A 12,446-nucleotide genomic window follows, 5' to 3' on the forward strand; every position below is an offset into this window, starting at 1 on the left:
TGCATTTCAGTTCAAGAGGCATCACTACAGTCCCTGGTTCAAATCCAGGCTGTATCACATCTGGCTGTGATTGGGAGTCCCATAGTGCGGCGCACAATTACCCCAGGTTTGGCCGGGGTAGGCTGTCATTGTAAATAAGAATTTGTTCTTAATTGACTTGGGTGTTAGTGGGTAGATGGGTGGGGAGAAGACAGGTGTGTGTGTTAGTGGGGAGAAAAATCTAAGGGTATTATATATTATTAATTTATAATTCCTAAAAGTAATGTAGCAACAGCAGATTGTAATTCGCTTGGTTATAAAGGGGCAATCTAACTTAATACTTTTCCGCTGTAGAAGCTATGACAGTCTAAATAGCTCCTAGAGCCCTTAAGTGGATATTGCCATAATAGAACTAAAAGGAGTTAACGATTCATGCAAAAACAAATATTGAATAATGAAAGGGAGTCGCTTGGCTATCTGAGGGAAAGCACGTCTGACATAGAGAGAGAAATAAGTACAATATGTTAGCAGGGTGGAGAGAGCGAGCGAGAGAGAGAGAGATGGAAGCAGGAACCATACAATGCGTAGTATGATGGTTAGTGCACTCAGGGAGCAGCAAGCGGAGTCACCCGCAGCCTGAGTGTTAAACAGCTCATGTGCAAATGCGTGGCTGTCACACACACACCCACAAACACAGAGAGAGACGCAGCCTCCCTCCGAGTCATACTACCAAATATTTTTATAACTAACCCAAGATAGTTAATCTGTGTCGTTGTCATTTGGAACACATAAAGCATAGTGGGCAGAACAAGCAAGGAGGTGAACAGTGCCAAGTACGAGCTAGCGAGACCTTATTGGCACGTTCTAGCATTTTTTTTGCATATTTCTGTTAGGCATGTGTGTAATAACTCAATTCGCACTTGCACGCCTTGTAAACAAAGGATTTAAAAAAAAAACTTTGACAAAGGGGCACATCAACAAAATTTAGAATATGTTACGAACAGAGTGCACTGATAGCAACATTTATTGAGATCGGTGTCACGGCTGTCGTATGAAAGAGACCAAGGCGCAGCGTGCGTATCGTTCCACATCTTTATTTCTATGTGAAACTATGCTAGCCAGACAATAAACTATAAACAAAAACAACAAACCGTGACAAAGAGATGCTACTCAAAGTAATCTCCCACAAACACTGGTCGGAAAAACAACAGAGATAACGATGACCAGCTTCCTCTAATTGGGAATCATACGAAAACCCCAACCTAGAAAAAATAACCTAGAACACAACATAGAAAATATAAACTAGACAAAAACCCCAACATAGAAAAAAGACACTAGAACCAAACAAAGAAATAAATAAACTAGACAAAACCCCCCAGTCACGCCCTGACCTACTCTACCATAGAAAAATACGAGCTCTCTATGGTCAGGATGTGACAGTACCCCCCCCCCCCCCCCCCAAAGGTGTGGACTCCGGCCGCAAAACCTGAAACCAAAAGGGAGGGTTAGGGGGGGTGTCTAGTGTTGGTGGCGGCTTTGATGCAGGACGAAGAACTTTCTCATCCTGCGAACCCGCCAGCATCGGAGGTGGCTCTGGTGCGGGACGAAGAACCCTCTCATCGGTGGAGGCTCCGGGCTGGGGGCCGTCTCAGGAGGCTCCGGGCTGAGGGCCGTCTCAGGAGGCTCCGGGCTGGGGGCCGTCTCAGGAGGCTCCGGGCTGGGGGCCGTCTCAGGAGGCTCCGGACTGGGGACCGTTGCCGGAAGCTCTGGACTGGGGACCGTCGCCGGAAGCTCCGGACTGGGGACCGTCGCCGGAAGCTCCGGACTGGGGACCGTTGCCGGAAGCTCTGGACTAGGAACTATCGCCGGACTGGGCAGGCACACTGGAGGCCTAGTGCGTGGAGCCGGGACAGGTGGCACCAGACTGGTGACACGCACTTCAGGGCGAGTGCGAGAAGCAGGCACAGGACGTACTAGACTGGGGAGGCGCACTGGAGGCTTGAGGCGTGGGACCGGTACAGGTGGCACCGGACTAGTGACACGCACCTCAGGGAGAGTGCGAGGAGGAGGCACAGGACATACCTGACTGGGACCACGCACTTCAGGGAGAGTGCGGGGAGCAGGCACAGGACGTACTGTGCTGTGGAGGCGCACTGGAGACCTGGTGCGTAGAACCGGTGCAGGATATACTGGACCGTGAAGGCGCACTGGAGGTCTGGAGCGTAGAGCTGGCACAACCCGTCCTGGCTGAATGCTCACTTTAGTCCGGCAAGTGCGGGGCGCTGGCACAGGATGCACTGGGCTGTGAAGGCGCACTGGCGACACAGTGCGTAGAGCTGGTGCAGGATATCCTGGACCAAGGAGACGCACCGGAGACCAGGAGCGCTGAGCCGGCACAACCCGTCCTAGCTGAATGCTTACTTTAGCCCGGCAAATGCGGGGCGCAGGCACAGTGCGCACTGGGCTATGAATGTGCACTGGAGATACAGTGCGCATCACCGCATTACACGGTGCCTGACTGGTCACACGCTCCCCACGGTAAGCATGGGGAGTTGGCTCAGGTCTCAACCCTGACTCCGCCAATCTCCCCGTGTACCCCCCCCCCCCCCCCCAAAACAATTTTTGGAGCTGCCTCTCGGGCTTCCGTCGTTGCCGTGCTAGTTCCTCGTATCGTCGCCGTTCCTCTCTCGCTGTTTCCACCTGCTTCCATGGCAGGGTCTTGTCCCCTGCCATCACCTCCTCCCAGGTCCAGGATGTCCACCCCTCTCTTCTCTCCCGGGCCCAGGATCCCTGCTCCTCCTGGGCACGCAGCTTGGTCCTTCGGTGGTGGGAGATTCTGTCATGGCTGTCGTATGAAAGAGACCAAGGCGCAGCGTGCGTATCGTTCCACATCTTTATTTCTATGTGAAACTATACAAGACAGACAATAAACTATAAACAAAAACAAACCGTGATGAAGAGGTGCTACATGCATAAACTCAAAATAATCTCCCACAAACACTGGTGGGAAAAACAACAACTTAAATATGACCCCCAATTAGAGACAACGATGACCAGCTTCCTCTAATTGGGGATCATACGAAAACCCCAACCTAGAAAAAAGAACCTAGAACACAACATAGAAAATATAAACTAGACAACAACCCCAACATAGAAAAAAGACACTAGAACCAAACATAGAAATAAATAAACTAGACAAAACCTCCCAGTCACGCCCTGACCTACTCTACCATAGAAAAATACGAGCTCTCTATGGTCAGGACGTGACAATCGGGCTTTTTTCTATTATGAGAAAATCCATAGAATGACGGCCCAGTTCTATCTCGCTCCATACTCTCTCACTGCCGGCCACAGGGCTTCCTCTCCTTACCATATTTGGTGGGGAGTGGAAATTCCTACCGGATAGGTCTGTTGCGGTGACCGTATTACCTCCACAACAGCAGTCATGAATCATGACCACAGTAAAATTCCATGTGACCATTGAGTCAAGGTAATCTCCTCTTATGCACTCTGGACATGCGTTGGTAGTACCCAACTCCGTATCGACCGTCAAGTCGCTAATGATCTGGTACTTAGAGCTCTATTGTCCCTCTAACCATCAATGCAAATGCGATCGAAAATAACATCAAACGCTTACAATAAAAACATTATTGTGCTTTTAAAACTCACCTCACTGTGATGACCAATTTGAAGAAAGAAGTTCAACAGGTGGTTGAAACTGAGTTGAAAAGATGGTTGTTGAGGATGTCGTTTGAAAGCCTAACAAAACAAAATGTAGGCATATTTGAGTTAATGCATAGGCCTATAAATGCGCGCATATCCGAAAAAAATCTGAATTAAAATAATGATTGTGCCATTATACAATACATAGCCTACCACATATTACGCACGGCAGAAAAACATAAAACAAAAAGTATTTAAGATATCTTTGGTAGATAATTGGTCTCGGCTATACTTCAACATTAAACCAGTTCTAGTAATCACCTTTTAGTGTGGACAGCATTATTATGCATACCGGACAGACTGGATACCTTATGCTACAGTTCCAAAATGAGTCTGGGAGAGAACGAACAGGCCTTGGCAATGCTATTGGTTAATTGATTGTGCAGGGCGGTTTACAGAGTTAGCCTACAATTATAGTGATTTTGAATAACCTACTAATACGGCATTTTATATTTTCATATTTAATAGGGTGACACATTACCGTTATCTACAGAATCTCACCACCGTGCGTTTTCATCTCCTCCTCTCTCCTTCATTGCTTTCTCAAGCATGCAGAGATGTTAGTACAGAAGTTGCTGAACAGATTTACATTGGTTTCCCAAATGAAGCACTGGAAAGCTGCAGGAACAGGGTTGAAGAGCCCATGGCATACCGAGTTTAGATGGAATATCAGCTGCCCTGCAGAAAGAGGCTGGCTGCTTCTCAAATAGTGGTTGATGCGTGGACTGAAGTAATGGAGTAGTCTACCAGGCATTATTGAGAAGAAAAAAAAGGACCCGGCAGGAAAACGGCCTCCATTTGCTATTCGAGAGCATATGGATGATGTATTTTTTGCCCTGTCCCTGTTCCTGCCCATTTGATAATGGGCCATTCTAAATCGAAACAGATTTGACACATTAGTAAAGACAAGATTACATTGAGAATAGATTTATCGGTGAAAATATGACCACTTGATGAGAGAACAGCTGTGCAGCCTGAGGCAAGGAACAGAACACAATCTTTTTGGGCGATTTTCTCAATTCATCAACAGTCTATAGTCGCATCACGCAGCCCGGATATATTTTGATTTCTAAGACATTCATAGGTTTGTATCATTCACAACTAAATTTGCCTAATAAATCTGTTTCTAATGATCACTTTTATGCTACATAGTCACGTCATATGCGCACTTGCTCCACAATGGGAAAATAGCTTGTACGCGGGGGGTTTTTCTGCGTGGAGGCCTGGAGATGCTAAATGTATTTATGTTAATTAACATGAGACCGGCAGGCTTTTGCATGACAATAACCAGCTGACAAAATTGCATGAACACCACAGCCCAAAAACTGGATGCTTCAGATTTGTACATCCGGTGAAACATCTGTCTCCTTGTTCTAGACAGTGCACTGCACCGAGGTAGGCCAGACAGACTGACGTGAGGACTAAAACGGCTCTGGTGAGGAGATGCGCACACACACACACACACACACACTCGCATGCACGCAAAAGCAAACCCACACGTACGCACACACGCACACACACACACACACACCATCACAAACACAGCACATATTCATGCTAAACCCACTCTGACACATGCCTAAAAATCTGTATTAAATGTATACTACACAGAAGGACATGGTGTCTTCAAACCCAGTTGTGTTATTTACACACAAGGGCTGTTTCACAGAATGTCAACATGTGAAGAATGGATGTCCTGTGTGTGTGTACGTGAACGGGTGTGTGACTGTGCGTAACTGTGTGTATTAGTGTTACAGACAATGCTGAATGAGTGAATCCATTGTAGGACATCTCTCTCCTGTATCCTCACACAAGGGGAGAGCTATCTGCCATCACAGTGATAAGGTTGAATGTGGACTGACAGGGAAGGACATCTCTCTCCTGTTTCCTCACACAAGGGGAGAGCTATCTGCCATCACAGTGATAAGGTTGAATGTGGACTGACAGGGAAGGACATCTCTCTCCTGTTTCCTCATACAAGGGGGAGCTATCTGCCATCACAGTGATAAGGTTGAATGTGGACCGACAGGGAAGCACATCTCTCTCCTGTTTCCTCATACAAGGGGGAGCTATCTGCCATCACAGTGATAAGGTTGAATGTGGACTGACAGGGAAGAACATCTCTCTCCTGTTTCCTCATACAAGGGGAGAGCTATCTGCCATCACAGTGATAAGGTTGCATGTGGACCGACATGGATTTCAAATGCACATAACAGCAATGAAATTCTAATTACCACGAGCGCAAACATTTTACCCTATCTGTGACATTTGTACCGTGGGACTGTTCAATTATTCATTCAGGCTCTCGCCTTTCACAAAAAGTGAAGCAGAGAGTATCAGAGTAGGATATATTAACGTTTGGTATAATCCTTGTCACATCGGATATGAATAAAGTAATCATCTATTCAAGCCACTTCTATTAGATATTCTGTTCCCCAAAAATAAAACTCGACCTTGTATTCTCATCTCTTCCAAATGTCACGCGTGGGTGACATTGAGGATTTCAGTCAATCGTGTTTGTTGTGAGATAATTATACTTTTCAAATTGGATCGGGGATCTCTTTGTAATGAAAGTTTAATTTTGGTGGAGATGTGTCTGGGAGTTTTCATCCTTATTTAAAGAGAATACACACGTATAATATTATTTTTGATATCTAGATCCTAAAAGGGTTCTTCTTTTTGATTCTACATGGAACCAAAAAGGGTTCTCCTATGCGGACAGCCAAGGAACCCTTTCGGAATGCTTTTATCTAAGAGTGTAGGAAATGATGGCATATCAGTGTAATGATTTTGTTCTCGTCTAAAGTCATGAAGGTAATGTTGGAGTGATGTTTAAGTTGTTAAATGTAAAAGCTTCTCTAGGTTATTTTTTAAGGACACTCTGGGCTCAACGTGCTCAAAAACATTACCTGTATATTTTTTTTTATTGCGGCCTTCTGCCTACATCTAGAGTTCTTTCAAGGTCTCAAAATCACCACCTAAAAATGACCCACAATGCCGCTAACTTTTCTCAATCGTTCTAGCCTAATGTAGACTATGTGACGGGGGATGCAAAGAGGTGAGCGCACTCCGCACTGACCTGAGTTCAGTTTCAGAGTAAAGGACTATTCCGACGGCCCTGCGCATTGCGTATTCTCACCGGGTGACCTGGAGTCATCATCATCAAAATTCACAGAGTCCAACAGCATAATTCAGCCGTTCGCCATATAACAGCCCGCCAGCCAGATGGAGGCTTCTGCACTGAAGTCAGTCAGACAAAACGTTCTGCCTTTTAGATCGCAGCCTGCACATATTATTTTTCCTTTTCCCTCTTTCCTTGGAGTTCCAGTGGAAAGTAATTCATCTGCAAACAGAGACATGGGCCGGCGGGTTTCCACCACGGCTGGCCAAAATGGGCCTGATTTTAATAAACCAAGAAGATAATATCGAGCAGGCCATTTAAAATTCCATTAATGCTTGAGGTGTGTGCGTACACGTGCGTGTGTATGTGTGTGTGTGTGTATATGTGTGTATGTGTATGTGTATGTGTGTTGGTGTGTGTGTGCGGCCAGTGAAGTGAGTGTATAGCCTTCTAGTATGGACAGTTTAGTTAAAACTATAATTTTGATATCATGGATGGCCAGTCCTTGCATCCATAGCTCTGTCTATTCATTTGAGAGTGGTTACATTTCCATATCCCCCAGCTTTTTACCTAAGACAGGGGTGGGGAGTCACTTTTATTGTTCCAACTGCTGATTGCCGCTTTGGAGTAGAAACAATGTAAACCGCTTTGGAGTAGAAACAATGTAAACCGCTTTGGAGTAGAAACAATGTAAACCGCTTTGGAGTAGAAACAATGTAAACCGCTTTGGAGTAGAAACAATGTAAACCGCTTTGGAGTAGAAACAATGTAAACCGCTTTGGAGTAGAAACAATGTAAACCGCTTTGGAGTAGAAACAATGTAAACAACAAAAACAAAACACACATGCTCACACGTCCCACACTCTTAGAAAAAAAGGTGATATCAAAAACCTTAAAGGGTTATTCGGCTTTCCCCATAGGAGAACCCTTTAAATATCCCCTTTTGGTTGCAGGTAGAACCATTTTGGGTTCCATGTAGAACCCATTCTACAAAGAGTTTTGGAAGCCTTATTTCTTATGATGTGAACTGGGCCATGCTCTATGCTGTCCTCTGTTGCTAATCAGTAAGCAGTGAGTGTGTGTTTAGTCTATTGCCGGGGTCAGTCTGTCAGCATGTCTCCATGTCTCCAGCGGCCCTGCCTCATGTTGCCCGTTTCACCCCCCTGACTCAGCAGGCGCTGGAACACTGAGCACACACACATGGCCAACTGGTCGAAATCACTCACTGCGCCACTTTAAAAACACTCACTTTAAAACTAGCACTCAGTTGGCTCCAGCAAAAAAGAAAGCCTCTCAGTGTGTGTGTTAAGCATGTGTGTGTGTGTGTGTGTGTGTGTTAAGTAAGCGTGTGAGTGTGTGTTTGTGTTAAGTAAGCGTGTGTGTGTGTGTGTGTGCAGGGTCAGAAATTCACTTTTTAGTCCAGAAAGCCCTATTTTTATAATTTACATGACATTTAAGTGATTTAGCAGACGCTCTTATCCAGAATGACTTACAGGAGCAATTAGGGTCAAGTGCCTTGCTCAAGGGCACATCAACAGATTTCACCTAGTCAGCTTGGGGATTCGAACAAGCAAAACCCTTTCGGTTACCGCCCCAATGCTCTTAACAGCCACATTTTCCCCCCAAACAATTCACAATGAAGATAAATCACAGGAAAGACTGTACTCACATTCACCCAATGTAGAGTTGAGAGTCTCTCTTCCAGAGCTGAAACACACACAGACTCAAATACACAGTACCAGTCAAAAGTTTGGACGTACTCATTCAAAGGTTTTTCTTTATTTTTACTATTTTCTACATTGTAGAATAATAGAAGACTTCAAACCTATCTAAATTACAAACTCCTCTAGAGGTGTCACTACAGACCCTGGTTCAATCCCAGGCTGTATCACAACCGGCTGTGATCGAGAGTCCCATAGGGCGGCGCACAATTGGCTCAGTGTCGACTGGGTTAAGGGAGGGTTTGGCCGGGGTAGGCCATCATTGTAAATAAGAATTTGTTCTTTACCCTCCTGCTGTGTTGCGGTCGAATTGGACTGATTTACAAGTATTCTCTCTGAAAAATGTAGTTTATTTAATCTGATTGTCATACGTTTCCATGACTTTGTCCACACAGGGCATCTGAACACACAAAATACATTTTGGATGATTTTTATAACATTTTGGATGTTTAATTTCACTGTGGCGTTCCCGGTCAAAAATGACCAGTCATTAGAAATGAATGGTGAGACTACAATTAGTGTATAAAATTGAGTTGAGGCACATGCCCATTCATCAGATGGACACACTTCCTCTCCTAGACCCCAACATGCATGTGTGTTTGAGCACACACACACACCACACACACACACACACACACACACACACACACACACACACACACACACACACACACACACACACACACACACACCTCACTCCCCTTCTTGGCTTCCTTGGCAACCCCCAAGGGAACCTTTCCCCAATATAATCTTTCCCCCAAGGGAACCACACCTGTTGGCATTCTCACAAACAATCGCAACATTGTTTCAATAATATATAGAACTTTTCTTGCAGCTCTGGTATATAAAGCTTTTTTGAGGCCTTTCTCACAATTCATTCTGTGGCATCACAATGACCAAATGATATACTGTATTTGAGGCTCTTGATCATATCTTTGAACATGACCCTGGTGAGGAGGAGAGAGTCCTTGTTAAACTTTAACACAAAGTAGTTTATGATCAAAAGCACAATATTTTTAATCTGAGTATTTGTTGTAGTCTAAATAATCGATACATTATGCTTTTTTTTAACTCAAAAACAAGTTGTTTGAGCTCAGGTCAATGAAGCCTACAGGCCATAAATAGCAAATAGAAGTTCTAAACTTGTAATGTTCACAATAACTTAAGTTGATAAAAAGATGTAACACAACATTAGGTGATAATATATGTATTACTATGGATTTATAATCAGCTATAATGGGGCGGTCATTTTGCACCGGAAACACAGAATTAATGAACATGAAACGAACACAACAGGAGGGTTAGCTGACTTGCCTGGTTCAATAAAAAATACAAATATGGAATCATTTAGTAACCAAAAAAGTGTTAAATCAAAAAATATTTGTTATTCTTAAAAATAGCCACCCATTGCCTTGATGACAGCTTTGCACACTCTTGGCATTCTCTCAACCAGCTTCACCTGGAATGCTTTTCCAACAGTCTTGAAGGAGTTCTCACATATGCTGAGCACTTGTTGGCTGATTTTCTTTCAACTGCAGTTCAAAACATCCAAAACCATCTCAATTGGGTTGAGGTCAGATGATTGTGGTGGCCAGGCCATCTGATGCAGCACTCCATCACTCTCCTTTTTGGTCCAGTAGGACCTTGAACAGCTTCTGTCCCCAAGCCATAAGACTGATAATAGTTTGTTAAATAGTTAACCAATAGCTACCCAGACTATCTGCATTGACCTTTGCTGATGCTGCTACTGCTTATTATCTGTCACTTTATTCCTAGATATATGTACATGTCTACCTCAATTACTTTGTCCCCTGCACATCGACTCTGTACTGGTACCCCTTGTATATTGACAAGTTATCGTTAATCATTGTGTATCTATTAATACTTGTATTATTTTTAACTTTTCTATTATTTCTCTATTTTCTTTCTCTCTGCATTGTTGGGAAGGACCCGTAAGTGAGCATTTCACTTTTAGTCCACACCTGTTGTTTAGAAACATGTGACAAATACAATTAGATTTGAATAGTGCATTGGGGATTTGTCCATTGTCAAGCCAAACCTTTCTGGCTTGTGGTTTACAGCGACTGGTGAACCAGTACTGGCCACACATTAGAGAATAATCTCTTCATAACCTTGTTATAGGAGATTTGGTCTAGATTCGTTGTGAGAGTGTTGTGTTTGTGTTAAAGAGTGGTGTTTTTGTTCTGATCAAATTGTTACACTGTTCCTGTGACGTTTCTGTAACATTTAGGCCCTCACTCTTGATAGGGATGACGAGAGTGTTGTGGTTACATTGATCATTGTGTTTGTGCTCTGACAAAGTTGTGGCAGTGTTTTTGTAATTTTTCTATAACGTGTGACTACTCACTCTTGATGGAGATGATGAGTTGGGGGATGACTGGCAGGATCTCGCTGTCCCCGTGCTCCAGCATGTCGTGGACCTCCAGGCGGGTAAAGAAGTCGTAGGGGTGCACCGTCTCACACAGTCCGTCGAAGAACAGAGACAGGTAATGGTGGTAGTCAAGTTTCTCCATCTGCACCTGGGGAATAGACATAAACATACACATGCACGATTACATGGTCACCAGGGACAGAATGTTAGTGAGACAATGCATGAGGATCTCCCCTTGTTCATCCTCTACATTGCGATAGAAACCAGTCATAGTCTATCCTCATCTTCAGCCATTTCTCATTGATTATCCTCTGATTCACACAATATCCAGGGCCAAGCCTCTTCTGACCAGGCCTGTCTTTAGAATGTGGTTATCATAACAGCCCCAGATGAAGACAGGAAGACAGCTGTTGGGGACATCATGACACCCCGACATCTAGTATCCTGTGGGCCGACACATTAACACCTGTTGGTGACACTGTTTAGGCCTACCCTCCCACAAAACAGCTACACAAAAGGGGACAATATAAAGAGGTCCATTCAGCTACGGAACCTGTCTGGATTACGTGCGTTGGTATTGAGTTTGTTACAGTGTATTACAGTAGGCAGAGCAACACGACTCGGGTTATGATGAACTCAGAGAGCAGTCATGGTCACGCCAAACTTCACAGAAAAGGCCAGGTGACAGGGGCACCCATCTCTCCTCTCAAACACTGTGTGTGTGTGTGTACGTTCGCACCCGTGACTACATGTGTGTGCCTGTGCATGTGTACGGGCATCCCTGACTACGTGTGTGTGTGTTTGTGTGTGTTTGTCACACGTGTGTGTCAACAGAAGGTCTTGTTGTTCTATTAGATTGTATGAACTCCAGAGCAGTGTGGTGACTATTGTTGGCCGAGGGGAAGGGGGGGGGGGGGACCTGTTTCATGTAATGAAAGCCAATCCTGTGTAGAGAAGAGGCAAACACTGCACAACCCTGGAGCAGCCAGGAGTCTTAAAGAACCCCGTCGCCCCATCCTCCCTACACCCCACTGGGTAACGCTGCCATCAAAATGTCACTGCCACGCGGACCAGGGTGACTTTGATGTCCCAGGCCTCTCGCAGAGCCCCCTGTTAGATGCGCAACTTCAAAGCAAGCGGACCCCCTGACACAAGTTTCATGGGAAAACAGAGAGAAGGAGAGAGAGAAGGAGATAGACAGACAGAGAGACAAAGAGAGACAGAGAAAGTACACAGTGTGTGTTAACACAGAGACTGAGCTGATTGCTTTGAGGCAATTTGCTGGCTAACCTTGACCTTTTCCGGCTTGGTCAAGATCATCATTGTGAGTCAGGCAGGCGGGCGGGCGGAGAGATGAGAACAAAAGCAAAAATGTGCCGGGAGAGAGTGGGAGTGGCGAGATGACACTCACATACACAGCATGGATAACTACAACCTGCCTGCGTCAGGACGAGCCACACAGGAACAGAGAACATGCTACAAGCTGCATTCAGAAGAGATTTTGACATAA

At 44.9% G+C, this 12,446-nt stretch overlaps 1 protein-coding gene across 1 annotated transcript in view; it reads right to left on the reverse strand.

Moving 5' to 3' along the window:
• The window catches only part of LOC106561950 (parkin coregulated gene protein-like), a 284,261-nt gene that overhangs the window by 114,196 nt on the left and 157,619 nt on the right, over positions 1-12,446 (reverse strand). The window contains exon 5 of the mRNA XM_014126456.2: positions 10,913-11,084. Within this exon, the coding sequence (XP_013981931.1) occupies positions 10,913-11,084 (172 nt within the window). The remainder of the gene's footprint in view (positions 1-10,912; positions 11,085-12,446) is intronic.

The sequence above is a fragment of the Salmo salar genome, chromosome 01 (genome assembly GCF_965601325.2).
Source record: "Salmo salar chromosome 01, fSalSal1, whole genome shotgun sequence".
Classification (NCBI taxonomy): Eukaryota; Metazoa; Chordata; class Actinopteri; order Salmoniformes; family Salmonidae; genus Salmo; species Salmo salar.